This window comes from Accipiter gentilis, chromosome 10 (genome assembly GCF_929443795.1).
Source record: "Accipiter gentilis chromosome 10, bAccGen1.1, whole genome shotgun sequence".
NCBI lineage: Eukaryota > Metazoa > Chordata > Aves > Accipitriformes > Accipitridae > Astur > Astur gentilis.
Genome location: NC_064889.1, coordinates 4,614,609 through 4,632,385, shown reverse-complemented (window position 1 = coordinate 4,632,385; position 17,777 = coordinate 4,614,609). Strand labels below are relative to the sequence as shown.

At 38.0% G+C, this 17,777-nt stretch overlaps 1 protein-coding gene across 4 annotated transcripts in view; it reads left to right on the top strand.

Moving 5' to 3' along the window:
- HMG20A (high mobility group 20A) overlaps positions 1-17,777 on the top strand; it is a 48,122-nt gene that overhangs the window by 18,047 nt on the left and 12,298 nt on the right. For 2 of the 4 annotated variants that reach the window (XM_049811480.1, XM_049811484.1), the window contains exons 3-8: positions 1,664-3,325; positions 7,638-7,730; positions 9,844-9,991; positions 11,375-11,590; positions 14,619-14,751; positions 15,112-15,143. In XM_049811480.1, the coding sequence (XP_049667437.1) occupies positions 3,018-3,325; positions 7,638-7,730; positions 9,844-9,991; positions 11,375-11,590; positions 14,619-14,751; positions 15,112-15,143 (930 nt within the window). In that variant the 5' untranslated portion in view covers positions 1,664-3,017. The remainder of the gene's footprint in view (positions 1-1,663; positions 3,326-7,637; positions 7,731-9,843; positions 9,992-11,374; positions 11,591-14,618; positions 14,752-15,111; positions 15,144-17,777) is intronic. The other 2 variants (XM_049811483.1, XM_049811482.1) reach the window with 1 other exon arrangement.

Below are 17,777 nucleotides of genomic sequence, written 5' to 3'. Positions count from 1 at the left end.
AGGTAGAGTGATTAATTAAAATAAAAAATTGTCAAGATTCATTTCAACACTTATTTTTAATGATCTGAATGGTTTTTATTTTCTCATGTGAGATCTATAATTTGAGAATTAAATTAATTTTGCAGAGTTGTGTATGTTAGTGATATTATTTTAAATGGCAAGTGATACTATCATTAAGGAAGTTAATTTAGGATAAAATTAACTATCCCAATCCATAGGTGCTTAATACCTTCAATGAAGGGCTGGATAACAAAGCCTTCCCTCTGGATACCTGTACCACAGTTACCGATTTTAGCTATCTAGGGGTGGATAGCACAACTAATTGTACAGTCATCTCATTGTGGGGTTTTGTTTTCCCTTGAGTGATGTAAAAAGCTTGTTTATTGCTGATGCAAAATTTCTTTCATGTATTTGAAGGGAGAGGGGATTCAATGTTGAGCTGTTCTTGCTTTTGTCTGGAGAGTTGAGTGTATACTTATTCACACCTTTCCTGTGTGAATAAGGGCTTAAATTCCAGGAAACAGGAGGATTTTATATATATGAGATGTCTTGTATATGCCCCATCCTAATGCATTTCTATAAATAAGAGCAGAATATAGAATTGAACACTTGTGGTTTTTAAAAATACATTTTTGCAGATGTTTGGCAGCTCTTACTAAGGTTTAAGTATTACTAGCTTTGTTAGCATTTGCCACAAAGATCCAAATAAACTAAGCATAAACCTAAGCTTTGCATCTTTCCCTTCTTTCATTAAGCTGCTTGGAATTGCAATGGAACTCTGGAATTTTTTCCTGCAAGTCTTTATTTTGGTCTCTAGTGTTGCTTTGTTTTTACTGGCAAGAAGTAAAAATGAAAGCAGTTGGCTGTTCTCTGGTATGTGCTTTCTGGTCTGACAGAAAACCCTTCATCCCATTAGGTTTGCAATTTTCCTAAAGTCACAAAGACCTTTGTCTAATGAGTAGGGAAAAAGTAAAATCTGATTTTTTGCAGTCAAGGATGTTGGATAATATACTTCTGCTCCAGTCTGATGGAAGAGAATGCTGCTGTCAAGAGAGAATCTGAACTTCCTCTGACAGGTCCAAAAGCATTGTGGTTTTAATTGGAGATGTACTTGCTTCAGTTTTCTTCTGATCTTCTGGCTTCATGTGGACAGGCAGAGGAAGTGATGATCCTACGGTTTTTTCTCTCAATAAATCATCTGAGTTTAAATTATTTACCTTATGAACTGTTTGGATTCTGATGCTTAGATAAGGAATATTGTGGTTCTTCTGTGACGTAGCAGAAGATTTTTTTTTTTTTAATCTATTATCTTCTGAATGGTAAGGTTTTGAGCTATTTGTTCTGGCAAAGAAGGATGAGAGACTTCAGGAATAGGAAATATGGGAGAAAAATCTTCCACTCAGCAGTAACATTTCTAAAACTAGAGCGGGCAATGAGGTAATTGGAACTCCTGCAGCGTTTTCTAATCAGGCTGTAAGTTGGATTTCTGATGCTGACTTCATATTTAAATATGCATATGCCTTTATAACCTTACCTTTTAATTGTATGGCTAAATAGTTTAGTAATTCTTGATTTATTTATTTTTTTCCTTCAGATTTCAATGATTACATTATATCAGATAAAGGCAACATTGCTAAGGACTTTTTTCACCCTTCTTTTCCAGTGTTCAGGCCCTCTTAAGACTCCGTGCAGCCTTGGAATGAGTAAGAAGTCAGTCTGCATTTGACAGTGACTTATTGCATGACCAGACCCGCACAGACACTGTAGAGTCCAACCTCATTTCACATGTTATGAATTGCTTTACACAAGCAAAGCAAGTTACGTTTTGTGGAAGCAATGAATGTTTTGGAGAGTGTACAGTAATTGCTTTGCTTTAAGTCTGGAAGAGACTGTTTCTTCATCTGGGGTGAGCTGTGAGAGCAGTGCACAGTGCTAGAGAAGAACAGCTGCTTTTAGCTTGCGTTGTTGTAACAGTCAGTCCATGAACATGTTCTGCTCTGACTCTAGTTGTCTCCTTTGAAAAATAAGAATGCAGATGTGCTACATTGAGGTGGTCTGCTAGATAAAATTGGTTGCACATTTTAAGTGGCATCTTTGCTGTTTGAGTAGAATGATCTGATTCTCTGAAGAAAAGGTTGGCTGTGACAAATTTTAGCCTTCATTTATTGCATGCATAAAAGGTTCTTAAAAAAAATCTTGGGCTTTAGATGATGCATCACCCATGAGTTTAGGTCTACTGCCCTATAATAACCTTGTTAACAATGCAACCATAGTAATGATGCTATGGAAAAAAAATCAGTCATTTTGTCTAGCCCCTATCATGGATTTGTTCTCACCCTGATTTTACAACTACATTCTTTTAGCTTTTCTATTGTACAGAGGTGACTAGAAATTAGATCATATGATAGCTTTCAGTCTATGAAAGTGCAACTCGGCTCCTTCATCTTTTCTGCTGGAATAACATTACAATTATATGGCACGACCTACAAAAGTTAATGTGAGACGAAATTAAGAAAGTTTATTTAAACTGTAGTTCTGGTTTTGAAAAGTTACTTGATCACCTACTGTTTGATTCTTCCCTGTGTATTGATGTGTGTAGTAGCACTTAGAACTTTATGCTGTGTAAATTCTTCTTTCATTTCCCAAGTAATACTGTCAAACCACATCAATATACTCTGTAGTATTAAGTATGAGCTCTCATTGCATGCAGGTGAAGTGTCCAGCTAGAAAATTTAAACTGAAAGTTACAGAATACTGTTGTAGAATTTCTGCACCATGAGGCCTTTGTTTTCCCTGAGAGATGAGGGAAAGAAAAAGATAAATTAGGCCAGATTTTTGATGTCTCAGGAAAATGTATAATCTTTAGGTTCTTTAAGAGGTTTAACTGATGCTAGTATAGGTGACTAATGGATGTTTGAAAATCTTATCCATGCTTAAACATTGAGAGCGTGGAATGGTAGGAAACTTGTTCTTTGCTGGTATTTTTCTTGGTCTCATCTTGGAGTTTTGCACATATAATGCTGCTTTGTTCTCTGAAGCTCAGGCTTCCACTTTTCCTTGATCCTTGTACTTGCTTTTTTTGCTTTTGGTTTTTTATCCTTTTAATATATTGGTTGGTAGTGCACCCCAAATCAGACATCCAAAAAACTCTTCCAGCCTCTCTAGTTCAGGTTGTTACTGCTGTTCCACAACTGAACACTATTATGCTGCATGTAAGAAACACAAGGAAAAAAAAAAAACAACAACCCAAATCTCAAGTTCCTGTGGAGTCTGCACTTGGGAGTAAAATCAATGCACAGGAGAGCCTGGAGTGTTTGGAACTAAGGTAAAGTCAGGAAAAAATGTATTACTGACTGTATCGGCTTATCCATAGTAGAGTGGGAGGTACATGTCTGCTGCTGGCATTCTGAGAACAGTGTTTCTGGTTGAGCAGTATTGTGCTTAAAATGGAAGCAGAGTCCCTATGGAAACTCCAAGTGGTGGTATGATTGAGCATTACAGTTTTTGTTTGGCTGTAGTCTTTGCTCCACCCTGCAAAAGTTGTAAAGGGAATATAATTGAGCACATGCTGGATCTTGCAGAACTGATCTATCCCAAAATAAATCATGGTTCTTCAAGCACTTTATCAAATGTTGCTGTTAATAAATAAATCAGTCTTTTTGTATTCCTGCTTAGTTGGTTTCTTCCTTGAGCTGATACAACTAGTAATGTGGCAGTACAGTGAACTCAGAGCTGGTGTAGGTTGAATTAGTTTTATTTGGAAGTGGTGCTTGCTTGTATTGAATTGTAGTGGTTGTAAATGTTTAGAGTTTAACATCAATTTCGGTTTTATTTTTGCATTTGGGTAGACCATAGTTAAAAGATGAAAATAGGATATATGTGTTAGCCATTAAAAAAAGAAGTATACATAATGTCTTGTGCTTTAAATTTAGTCAAATGTGTTTCATTAGGCGCTTTAGCCAGAGTTTAAATTAACAAAGCTGCACAAATATTCAGAACAAATCTAGATGGGACTTGCCAAGTGTCCTTTTCAAGTCCTGTGAATTCTGTAAAGGCTTAAGTTTGAGAAGCAGCAAGTCCCTTCCCCATTACTGTTCTATTTCTCAGATTTTTGTTTTGCCCATTTTGTTACAGCCATGAAATGAACATGTAGCTCTGCAGTGGGGTTGAAACTAGTGGATAGCGGCTTTGGACCAAATGCACGGGACAGTTATCCATGAGAAAAGTGACTGAAAGACTTGTGTGTAGGTTCCCATCCGTTCTCAGTGAGCTTTTGGGGAACTGTATTTTCTTGCTTTCTGGAATAAATTAGAAGCCATTGCAAATTCACCGATGTTAAATTTTCTTTAGGATATGGCTCAGTATCAACTGAAAGAGTTAGTATCTAAAGCATATGGGTTAAAGAAAAAGAAAGAAAAAATTAAAGAATGATGTGTGTGTTCTCCCAGCTTCCTGTGTTTTGTTTCTGCTTATATGTTGTTAAGGTTGATGTCCAGCTGCCTCCTCACAGTTTGAAAGCAAGCTTAGACTCTGCTGCTGCTGACTAGGTCCAGATGTGAACAGACATACTGGGACCTGGTGAGAAAGTCACAGTGGGCATGAGGGACAGAAGCACTTGGTAATGGTGTGTTCAGATGCAGAGGATGTGTATTCTTTTAAGGCATGTGTCAGGGTGCTAAGTGCCAGTAAATTGATGTGGTGAGGCTGAGAAGAGGTCCTTGACCCTAAGAAGGCTGCTTGAGGTGCCTGGACAACAAAGCAAGCTATTTTATTTTTTCAGACGTGCATAAAGCTTTTCATCTATATACATATATAAAAAAATAGATTTGCAAGGTTTTAGTCTAATTGCTTAAGCTTCCTTTTTGAAGATACTAACTTAGGATTTCTGACTGACAAAACTAAAAAACTGTGTAATATAAAGCAAAACTTCATTATTCCCTTACTTGACAACTGCATGAAGCAATTTTGTGTTGTATATTTAGTAGCTGTGCTTAAGCAGCTTTCTGGGCAGCCGTGAAGAGCTCATTCTTCAAATCAGTTGAATTTTCAGATTTTCTTGTAATACATAAAGGCCCAGTCTTGATGTAGATTCTTTTCTACGTGTGAGGAAGGTAGTGTTTGTGCTTCCTTCTTAAGAATTAAAATCCTGTATGTTGCACCAGAGTATCTCTCCACTTTTCCTAAAAGCATTGTATTATTTGAGTTTTCTTCCTTTTTATGTCAGAGATGCTAGTATTTGAAAGAAAGCACAATGTAGAGTTCTGATTCGGAGAACTGCAGATGTTGCTTGGAAGGAACATCTGGAGGTCATCTTAGTCCAGCCTCCCACTCAAAGCAGGACTATTGCCAACACTAATTTAGGTCAGTTACAGCTTTGTGTAACTGAGTGTTTAAAATCTGCAAGGATAGACTCGACTGCCATCTCTCTGGTAACACTGTTCAAGTGTTGCGCTACCCTTCTGGTATCCAATCTGAATGTGGAAAGCCAATATAATGACTGAGAGTTTGCTTCTGTCATCCCTGCTACTTCCATCAGGTAGCTTTAGGCACCTATGAGATTTGCCCTTAGCCTCCTCTGCCAGACTAAGCAAACCCAGTTTCCTCAACATCCCTTATCAGGTCAGGTGCTCTAGGCCCCTGAATGTCTTGGCAGTCCTTTGCTGGACAGTCTCCAGCTTAGCCACATCTCTGTTGAGGCTGAGGTCCCAAAACTACATTCAGTTCATGGTTTGTAATGGTAGAGCAGGAATTACCTTTCTTTGTTCATCTTTCTCTGCTAGAGGTCAATGTCTGTACCACCTAGAAGCAGTCTGCCTAGCTTTAATTATTTTCTAGATAAGGAATCAGAATGATGGGATTCTTAAGAATGATATGAGGATCTCACAGTTGGAGAAACAGATGAGAAAAGGGTGAATGTCATCTGAAAAATGAGAGAAGGTAACTGCTCTTGTACTTTCCTTCTGTATGGGATGGATAGTCTTTTTTGGAAACTGAAACGAACTTCATGGTGGAAATCAAATTGACACGATGCCCGTTTCATGGAGACCTTTGAGCTATTGTGAGCATTAACTGAACATGTGCTTAACTTAACAAATTGGAGGCTTACTAGAGATTAATTTATCAACTAACATCTGTAGTAGCTTATGAAGTTATAGAGCTGTTGCTAAAGGGAGTAGCTATTCTTATGTTTTCAAAGGGAGGCATGAAATGAACAGAGCAGAGCTTATGATCTCAAAACAATGTCAGATGTATGATTACCCTCTTGGTTCCTGAGAGTAGCCTTTTGAGTCCTTTGACCAATTTTAACCAAATGTAGCTGTGGAATAAATGTGTCTCGCATCCAAAGTCCTTTGGGTAGGAGCACAGTTCTCACCTGTTTGGGTAGCCTGCTGTATTCACTGGTTGGTTGGGAACAGTTTTGTGCCATATCAGATGTAGTACTTGTGATAGGGATCTTTAAGTGATACAAGATGCAAGAAACAGTGTCTTACTTTTGTTTGTGGAAAACTTTTACCTGTGGAACTGGGGTGGGTTAAAACAAATACAATATTAAAAACATGGAGCAGGATTTTGTGTCTTGGATCACTTTGATTTCAATGCTGAGTGGAAAGCATACCAATTCAGGAGAAAGCAGCACAAGATTATAACTCTCATCAATCCCTCCACGCTTAAAGTTCTAGTATACTAGCTGAAAGGGATAGCAATACTCAAGTTGAATATCTGGTAGCTCATCAAAGTGACTTCTAAACTGAAGGAACAGAAAGTTAAGTAGTATGGCCCTTTAAAGTGGGCTGAAACTGCAGCTCATAATTGTAGAGCGAGCTTGTTAAGGCTTTTTGTTTGGGGATATTTTTTTTCCCCTACAACAGTTCTGTGTTTTAGTAAGAAAGTGGATGAATCAGTTTAATTTTTCTTTGGATTTCTTCTCTCTCATCAAATTCCCATGGCAGGCTACAAGGATACAAAAACTAATTCTAACTTGGGAACAGTTTGTATTGAATGCGAAGTATGTTGTGCCTTAAACTGCTTGCTTCTGTAACTGTTCTATGGGAGTCAAAGCTTAAAATAATCTAGCTAACATTCCTGTGTTCTGTTACTCAGCAATAACACTCAGCTCCGTGCATAGGTATATTATGAAATTGTGGACAAGGAATTATCAAATACAATCTTAATTTGAAACTTCAGGGGTGGACTTAGTTTCAGTTTTCTTTTGGGGTCAACACAGAAACCTCTGTGGTGAGGGTGCACAGTTGAGGATGAACAGGAAGGTGGCTTTAAAGAGTGGGATCTACATAACTATGTGCTGAGTATGATGAATGAAAATTTCTGTCAAGGGGTAAATAGAATGCTATAGTGTGATTTCCAGCAACACTGTGGCATTGGCACAGGGCTCAGTTAAGAGGGAAACTCTGAATTGAACCATTATTTATGATCGATCTTCTCTGACTTAAAGCATAGCTGCCTATGGGATCTGTCCTGAGGCCAACCAGCTATGACTGGCTAATTGGTTTATGGGGTAAAAAATTTGTGGTATGTTGTGATGTTTAAAGTGAAGTGCTTTTGGAGGGAAACAATGAGATAATTAACTTAGCTTTTTTTGCTTTTGTTTTTTTGTGGTTTGTTTTTTTCTTTACCAGAGGTATGGAGAACTTGGTGGCTGGCTCCAACCTTCCTCCACTTTTTACAGATGAAGATGGATCTAAGGAAGGTAGTGAAATTACTGTAACTGGGTAAGCAACTACTTTTTAACCTTCAGCTGATAGGTACTATCTCTAGACTTGCCAGGGAAACTGTTACAGTGGGAAGAGGGCATTCTAAGTAATTTAAACAAATAAATATACCAACAAAAATCCTACGACACTCCCTTGGCCTTCATAGAACATCACAGGACTCTAGGAGAAACCAGGACCCTTCTGAACTGATGGAAGTGATCACAAACTTTTCTTTAACATCTTTTTTTTTTAGGATTTTAGTCTTTAAGACAGATTTAGATAGCGTGATGGGGGCAGAGAGAGAGGGTGTGTATCTGTTGGCTACGGTGGTCCCTGCTAAATAAATTACTTTATTAGAGATATACTGTTCATCACTGATTTCTGAAAACTACTGAGAAACTGATGTCTTTCATTTTTGTCACACTGACTCTGCTTTTAGAGATTGAAACAATGGCCTCTTTTAAAATCAAAATCACAAAAGAAGTTGCCTTTTAGGAATACATGGGATTCTTGCTGTGTTTTCATACTTGATTTTTGTTTTCTGTTTTGTAAAGCACCAAGCAATAATATTTAGAAATTGCAGGCAGGTAAAGCCCTGTAAAAATGAATATGAACACATTTACTTCAAGCAGGTCTGAATATGGGTTTACATATCTGGGATTTCAAACTTGCTGGTGCCAAATGAGGTACATGTTCAAATTAGGTTTGTGTTCAATGTGTTGCATGAGTTTTCATCAGCTTTTGCTGCAAATGGCTACATCACATTGAAGTTTTTCCTGGATGTGTAGTTTACAAAGCTTCCCTTCTAAGGGGTAACGGGTAGGAAAGCTGAAATGTTCTTCAAACCGTAACAGTGTTTCTAAGAAACTGTATTGTTCCATTTTCTTCTTGATACACACCAAATGTAATTAATTAACTTATAGGAGTGTGTATGTTTTGTTCCCTTTCTTCCTCTCTAATTGTTAGAAATATGAACTCAGTGTGATATCTGAAAGTCAGGCATGGATCTCTCCAGCCCTTGTGTCTTTACCAGTAATTATGCCGCAATTGTTCATTATAGTGAGTAATGAAAATATGCTGTTCTCTCTATTTAAAGACAAAGTTTCCTGTAGGCATTCAACTAACAATTCTGTTAATATATCTCAGTTTTCTATAGCTGTATTCTATAGGAACAATTATTTTGAATATTTAAAATTTGGCATGCATGGAAGCAGCTGTAGATCTGAGTAAATGAACAAAGCTGACTTGAAGCATATGCTGCCATTATAGTAATTTTCATGAATGTAACTAGGCAAGGCCAAGTAATCTTCAGCTTGGCTGAAGAAGGGATTAGAATCTGAGATGAGTCCCAAAATCTTACATTAATTTGCCCACTGAGCACAGCAGTGAGAATGACTGTGGGGTTGTAGCCCCAAAACATACGCTCATCTCTATCTGCCTACCTTCAGAAATATTTCTGCATGCTTGGTTTTTTTCTTTTTTGGGGGGGGTGGTGGTGGGGGTGTTTTGGTTTCATTTTTTTTGCCTCCAGGCAGCTTGCCCTTTCCTGGAGTAAGGTTGATTGATAGAGCTCTTGCAGCAAAATTAAATAGTGGCCATTGAGGAGCCTGTTGGGAGCTAGTCATGTTTGTGCTTTAAAATACCCACATGTATCAACAGGAGGTTATGTTGAATGAAGTTCAATCCAAAAATCATACACATCCACAAACCTTTAAGTGTATTTGTGGAGAAAGAGATTAAATGCATCCAGAAAGGTGTGTATTGGTTGAAGATGAAACCATTCATTTCAAATTCCTTATGGTATTTTTGAAGAAGTGTAGATTCATGCTTTCTGATTTCTGATCCAAACATTTACTTGCTTGACAGTTGTTTGTATAATCAAAAGCTTCACCAAAAATGAAACAAAATAACACTTCAAAAATCAAACTGTCTTTGAAAGTCCATAGTAACTGGTAGTTAGAGCAGTTGCTTGGATGGAACAGCCAGTTCTTCAAAAATTAGTCTTTAAAATCTTTTTTTTTTTTTTGTGCTAGTTATTTGCAACATTTTTGCATGTTTTAGAAGATCAGGGAGGAAGTGATTTAGCAATATGATGATTATTTTTTTCTTTTGCTATTATATGCTTTTTCAGATTAGCTCATTCTGAGAGTTCATTCAGTGGTGGAACTTCACAGTCTGTGAATAACCCAGATTTGGTGGAGGATTTGTCACAGGTTCAGCAGCTGCAAAATGAGTCCTCTAATACTGCTGAAAACACTGAGCAAAAGCCTGAGGAGGAGGTGAGATGAAATAATAGTGACTTCTCAATGAAGCAAAAGCATGGAGTTTTGTCATTATAGTTTGTCTTACCTACTCAGATTTTTTCGGACAGGATCACAAATTTTCATCCATTTGCCATTTTCATCTTTTGAGTCTTTGTAGTTTTCTCCTGTGTTGTACAACTGCACACAGATAGCCAAGGAAAGCTGGCAGTCATAATGTACAGAGAACACCATGCCTGTCTCTAGCTTAGCCAGCAGGGTCCACAGACTGGTACTGCATTCAGTCTTTTTCTGAAGACTCAATGGTCAGCTGCCACAGTTTACTTTATCTCTTGTGAGTCAGGAAAGTGAGACCATTGTACTCTTCTGAGAGTAACTGATGTCTTTGAGAGCATTATACTTACTGCTTTAGATCATTCCTTGTGTACCATCCTGCGCTGATTTTTGGTAACTAAATCATGAAGGATCTGAAGTTTGACAAGAAAATGGTTTTGGTTTTTCTGATAGATACATTTGATATTCCTCGTTGTAGTTTGTTTTCAGCTGTGAGGTCCTTGTTTAATTGAGGAGGTAGTAAAATCCCAGAAAGGAAACTAAAACTAACATGATGGCAGGAACATGTTGATCTGGGTAGGGATTAGAAGTACTGAAATAGTTGTATGTACATAGTATAGGAAAATAGTCTTGTCCAGAGACTGCTATAGTAGTAGTATGAGGCCAAGAGGATGAATGGTAATTGTGTTATTCCTGTGAGCTCACAGTGTGCCACAGGCAGATCTTACAGTGGAGTTTGTTCATATCTCTATTGGATGTGATTTAGTGGGAAAGAAAGCCTATTGAGTAGATTAGAATAGAAAAGCCTATATATGGTCCTTTCACCTATATTTTGGGCACATAATGCACAAAAGTGAAAGATTTGGAAGGGGTAGAATAGCTAGTTAACAATTGTTAACTAATACACAAAATCTTTCCAAACATGATTTTGAGGCAAATGACTGGAGGGGGGAGGGTATGCGAGGGTGAGAATAATTTTTTTAAAAACCCAAACAAAAAACCAAGTAACAACAACAACAAAAAATTGCAGTAGCATTAGCTAGGATGATAACTTCATGGATTATCAAGCCTCACAGTTTTACAATCAGAAGTTGATGTAAATGTTATTTTATTGTCCATGTGGACCAGGAGAAACTGCAAACAACTTTTCACAATGAGACTTCTTTGGCTTTGCTTAGAGAAAAGTCATGATTGCTCTAAAGTAAGGTTTGAAACTTACATCCATGGAGAGGATGTATTGCAGCAACATACTCCCGATGAAAATGTTTGAGTCATGAATGTGTATTTCTTCCAGAGGTGGTAATTCTTTTCCTTCAATCTGAATTTTCTTCCATTTTCATTTTGCAGCAGCAAAGAACTAAACGAGGAGGCTGGGCCAAAGGGAGAAAGAGGAAGAAACCCCTTAGGGACACCAATGCCCCCAAATCCCCCCTCACAGGGTATGTACGATTCATGAATGAGCGTAGGGAGCAGCTTCGAGCGAAGAGGCCTGAAGTCCCTTTCCCAGAGATCACCAGGATGCTGGGCAATGAATGGAGTAAACTGCCTCCTGAGGAGAAACGGGTACCATTAAACTCCCTTTTCCTTGTTGGATTATGATCACTGTTAAATGGGAATATTGTTGTTTAGTGAGGAAGTTAACGCAGGCTTTTGATTAAAGTTGTGTTTAGGAATGTATTTCAAAATAAGGGGCACAGGTCCTCCAGAGTTCAAATAATGAACCCTGGTAGGGCTGTAGTGTCTCATCCAGGTGTGACTTGAGGAGAACCATATCCTCTAGTGCAAGAATATATTCAGAACGGGGGGGAATTGTTCTAGTGAGACATCCCATGGTTTATGCGATTCATCTGGATGTAACACTGTACCTAACTCGCATACAGCTGAGACCTACCAGTTTCCAAGGCCAAAGCCATTGGAAGGATGGGGCAGGCATTTATTCACTGTGGCCGAGGAGAATGTAGCAGGATTTCAGAGCTGCTTGAAGGATATTGCAGTTCTGTTTATTTTACACACTCACCAATGTATATAAACATCTGGTGTCTTAGAGAAGACAAGCAGTCCTGAAAGGACAGGTTACTGAAGGAGATGGTTAACATGAATAAACTTTTAGACAATGGTTTGAAGTATTGCTAGCCCTAGAAAGTAAGTTGACAGGACAGCGAGAGTTACGTATTCTAGTTTCTACACACATTACTTTAGGAAAAGGTGGGGTTTTTCCCACCTTTCGGTCAGAATGGGATGTCTTCAAATTGGGAATTCTTTCGCCTTCTGCACTGTCTGATACATGAATGAAGACTAAGGTGATGTTGGGTCTGGTTCTTTAACTCCTTCTGGAGTGGACCTCTTTATTGCTAATGGGTGTCTTGCCATTCACACCTGATTGCTAATTGGAGATTACAGCAAAGCAGTAGTTAAATCACAGTGGAACTTTATGCTATCGTACAAATTTATCAGGACATTTAAGCTTATGAAATACTTAAAAGTTTTTATCACAGTTGGATGAAAAATGGGACGATGCAAAAAACAAGAGTTCCTTTTGTTGCTTTTTACTAAGCTTGTAGAATACAAGTTATACAGAGATATTATAAAATGGTGTATAGGCATAGCATTTTAACCATAATGAAAAATGTGTGTCAAGGCAAAGCCGTTGATTTGGTAACACACCTGTAGTGAGAATGATGTTGCTGTCTGCTGGCAGAGGGGTGAAAGAGAATAAGACATTCTGCCCCTCTGCCTCCTGTCCTTAACATATTCTTATCATGTCTAAGACGGATTTTTAACCTGGGGAAAAGGAGATTGAGTTCAAATCTCCATTCTATGTGCTGTGTTTTAAATCCCCAGGGAATCTGTCCTTTTTGAGTAAAGCTGTGAGTCTCTAACCTATCACGGATCAGGGAAAGACTGCTGAGCACTTCCTTCCTTTCAGTTTCCACTGCCCTTTTTTATTAAGGCAGTGGAGGCCACTGCCGCTTTAGAACCCACATCTAATATGACAGCCCAAAATTCTTGTTGAAGCTGAGTAAGCTTGATTTTGGTTAGCGAACAACTATGAAGTCATTCTCCAAGAGCAAGCAGTAGAGTCATAGTATGCTACTGCAGTGCAGGTTACTGCCACATAATCCAGGGGAAAAGCATGTCTGCCATTGTGCTTTTGTGGCTGATCTCCAGTGATTAGCAAACTAGCTGTCTGATATAAAAGTTGAAGGGAAAGTCTCGCATTTTCTCTGTTCCAGCCCTGTAGTCTTGCCTTTGTATTTGGTGAGCATAAGGACAGGTCAGTTGAGCCGACAGGACTGACCAAACAGTGAGTCTCCCCCAGAAAAAGACTATTACTGTAATCATAAAGCAAACACCCTAACAATCATTCTTCCTGTTATTCCCCTGTATGGGGGAATATCTAATGAGATGTATAGATCTGCACTAGAAAACCTAGGATGTCTACTTACCAGGTAGTGCAGCAGAACTCTTTCTTACTGATTCAAAACAATCCATACAAAACACAAGTTAAGGAGGAAAAACTTGTGTTGTTTTTAACTCGGTTACTACACTCTGAGCAGCACATTGCTGGAGATGGAAAAGAAGAATTAATGTCTTATGGAAGAATACAGTGTCCAAAAGCAATGCAAACCCTGCATCACTGCATTTGCACCCCACTCCAGAGTGTTAACAATATCCTCAGCAGGGTCAAAACAATGTAGCAAATGTATGGAATTTATAACGGGTATTGTTGTGATGACTTAATGAAAATAAAAGGCATACCAGGTGGCTAAGGTTCTCTCTGTTTTAATACTTACTTTCATTGAATTTTAAGCTCATTGGGGGAAAAAATTGGGAAGGCAACTTTTTCTTGAAAGCATCCCATTAGTAAGTGTTGTGACCACTCCTTAAATGGCTTTCAGTTCATCAGTTCTCCTAAAGAATTCTCTAGTTAAGCTCATGCCATTATGCAGATATGTGAAATATCTTCAGGCTAGGAAAAAAAACCACCAAACATTTCTTTTAACCTAAATGCAGATAGCTTGAAGTGATACAGCCTAGGCGGTCTTATCTTTATGTTACTCTTTTCCAATAGCCATGATGTTTTGTTCACCTCTCAGATGGGTGAAGTGTGTGGTTGTAGAATGGTAGTGCTTTTTGTCGTGGAGCATGAAAACAAGAGTGTATTGGAACCTCACTGTTAAAGATCTGAACCTTAAAGCATGTCTGTTAAGGCGTTCTTGTTTGACAGCATTTAATCCTGGCCACAGAAAGGCAATTCTTAAGTATTTGGTCTATAATGTGTAGGTAGTAATCAGTTGAGTTGAGTAGCTCAGTAGCAGGTGACTTCTAGGCCTAACAAAAAAGAGTTAACAGAATAGTGATTTGAATTTAAAAAAAAAAAAAAGAGAGGGAGAAAATGGGACACCAGAATACAGTAATTTTATCCAGAAATCTTATGTCTTTGCATCTCACATACATTCTCATTGTTTCTTCATTCCTTTCCTGTTTGCATAGGTGAAATGGATCAGCACTTCATCTGACAAGTTGTTTTTCTTCCCTTCCTCCTGAAGGGGAGGAAACTCCCTGAAACTCTTGGACTTTTTTGTTTCAGCGATACCTTGATGAAGCAGATAGAGATAAGGAGCGTTATATGCGGGAGCTGGAGCAGTATCAGAAGACTGAAGCCTACAAAGTCTTTAGCAGGAAAGCGCAGGACAGACAAAAAGGCAAATCACACAGACAAGGTATTGAATGGGACAAAAATATGTGCCTAGGTAGAATAATGGAAGAATCCCAGCTAGTCATATAGCCTCACACTCATTTAAAGCCTTTGATCTAAAGGCTTTTTAAAAAGTGAATGTGTTCTTTCTATGGCATTTGCGTCAACCAAGTGTTAAGTGATTAGATTTATGTAAATTTAACTGTACCTAGATTGTATTGGAGGATGTGCGCTAAAAGCATCAAAGTTAGACACAACTTCTATGTTATTTATTAGGGAAGCTGCACAAGTTTTCTGTCTTTAAGTGTTGTGTAACTGCTTTGGTTCTTGTTTTCTCAAATCTTGTGTATTTTGGGGGATTTCTTGTTTGTTTTTTCTTTTTCAGATGGAGCAAGACAGCCAGCCCATGATCATGAGGTAAACATCTTCATTCTACCCTTATGTCAGTGGACACATTTTTCAGATGATGCAAATTTCTAGTGAAGTTAATAAAAAAAATAGTTTATGCCAGTTGAAGACCCTAACAAGAGGCTTAGAGTATGAATTCTTGCTCTTCCTATGCAGTTTTTGATCAAAAGTTAGAAACAACTGAGAACTCTTATGATCACATTAGTATGATGAAAACTAAATTTAGTAAATCTTGGGCAGGTACAAATGATCTAAGATAAAGTGGGAGTGTAGGGTACACTTAAAACAGATTTGTTTTGTAATGTTAAATAAATCAACGGGTGCAAGTCAGTGTAATTGAGCCTTTAAGTATCTGGTGTGTTAGAGGTTCAACTTGCAAAATTTTTACTTTGAAATTTTTCAAAGCAGAGAATTTTAATTATTACTTGGTAAGTAAAAATTGAGGTAAAATGTACAAATAGCTTGAGACCTAGATAAACCTTCCAAGTTAGCACCTTTTAGGTTGCTCTTTTCAGGTACTGATTTTCTGCAGCAACACGAATGCTTGTGGCTTCCTTGAGAAGAAAATGGGTGAAGTAACCAAATCATTGGGAGATGTCTGGCTTAAACCTCCTCCTGCCTGCCCCTTTCCCCCCCACCTTTGCATATGTAAATATTAGACAAGAGTAATAACGCTTGGAGGCAAGATGCCCGTGCTTTAGTTGATGAGACATATCACAAATCTTGTGCATCCTGGCTGACTATGCTATCTCTTCCCTTGAAGCGCTGAAACTCTCTCCGGTTGTATTACGTAGGGCCACAGAGCTTCTTTCATGGTTGCTAATAAATTGCAAACAAAAAGCAATGAAACATCTTGTTTATACACAGCCTCTTCACTTGTAAGCAATAGGCCTTTCTGAAAGATCTGTTTTTCTTTGTGAGGTTCTTTGCCTTGGGAAAGCAATCAAGTTGCTTTTTAATGTGTTCATTACAACAGTGACAAGGCTGTGCACTGCTGAGAGGCAACTACTGGTCTTGTCTACTTTTAAGGAAAATAAGTTTCACTTCCAGGAAAATACTTCAGTAGCATGTTTTCGATACGCCTTTTTATTAACTCTTAAAGGAAGTACTTGCAGTAAGGTTAATCTTTAGAAGTACATGGTTCTGAGGATTTCTGATTCTACAGTCACTGAATCGAAGTTTGTCTTTAATTGTACAAAGACAGATTACTGAAGGCTTCAAGTTCTAGGTTGGTTGTGATGTTTACATAACCTTTAAATTATACAGGTGGCAACCTACAAATTCAGAGTCTTACCTCTCATCCTTCTAACTAGAGCTGTCATTGCTGAAATCTCACATCATAAATGCAGTTAAAAAGGAGTCCTCCATACCCTGTGGGGCTTTTAAGCTTCATCAGATAGTTATTATATAGTTGAGCTAGCAACGTGTTAGGCAGGCATCCTCTTCTGAAAGCACGCGCCTTTGCGCAGCATTTTTCACCTTTGTGTTATAAAATTCCACATGCTTATCACCTGATGCTTTCACATCTTTTCTGCAAGGGAGTCGGGTATTACAATCCTGCATAGGCAAGGAACAAGCAGAAAAGATTTGGACTGCTTTTAGAAGTATATACTCAAGTTGTTACTGGAAGCAAGACTAAAGCTTTTTGTTGTCTTGCTGCTTTATCTTATGCACGTTGACTATTATTATTGTGTTTGTGATTAGTAGGTACGATCTGATTAAATTATTTCTTGAGAGAACATAAGGTCAAAGACACCTTTCCTTCTCCCCTTGCCACACTTAGGTTTTCATGATTTAGTTTCTGTGAGTCAGTGTTGAACTGATTTTAAATATTGTATATAGAGATGACCTCCAAAAAATATTGCAGTCAACAATTCAAATACTAATTGTAATAAAAAATAACAAAAAGATGAGGCTTGGGAAGGTGAGACGAAACTTTTAATAGGCAGATATAGCCATGAAAAACATGGAGACACTGTCTTAATAAGCACATCTGTGGGCATGAAATAGAATGTTTTTCTTCCTCCAGATCCTAGTTTTATAAATATAACATATAGCAATATACACTAGAACTATTAATTGTAATCAGCAGTGATCAAACCATTGTTAATTATTCTCCATTGTTCTGTTACTGCTTCTTTCCTGAAGTTGGATTAGGACTAGGTCTAGCTTCATGCAGTCAGTTACGCAACATTTTACTGGCAAGATTTCAAAGATTTGTGCACACATGAGGGAGATTAGACATTGCCTGGTAGTATTTACAACCTTGAAGATAGGGCAATGGCTGCTGTGGTGTGAGCACACAGGAAGAAGTAGTGTATTTATTACATCCGTTCCTTACATTGTCTGCACCTGACCATACAAGGAAGGATGAGCTTAAACCCTGCAAAATTTCAGCTTTTTCTTTACAGTACTTCACTGTGTCTCTAAGAACTTCAGGTCTGATTTGTTCAGGAACTTCCAAAGATCAACCTCAGTTTTAATAACCAGATGAGAATTATTTGTTGACAGTCTGGAATCATCCCAATCTTATTTAAAGCAAATGATAGAAACTGATCTTGGTTCTCTCTTGATTTGAGGGATGACAAAATGATATGCAACCTGAACAGACTGGGGCTTTTCAATAGGAGGTAATCAAAACCT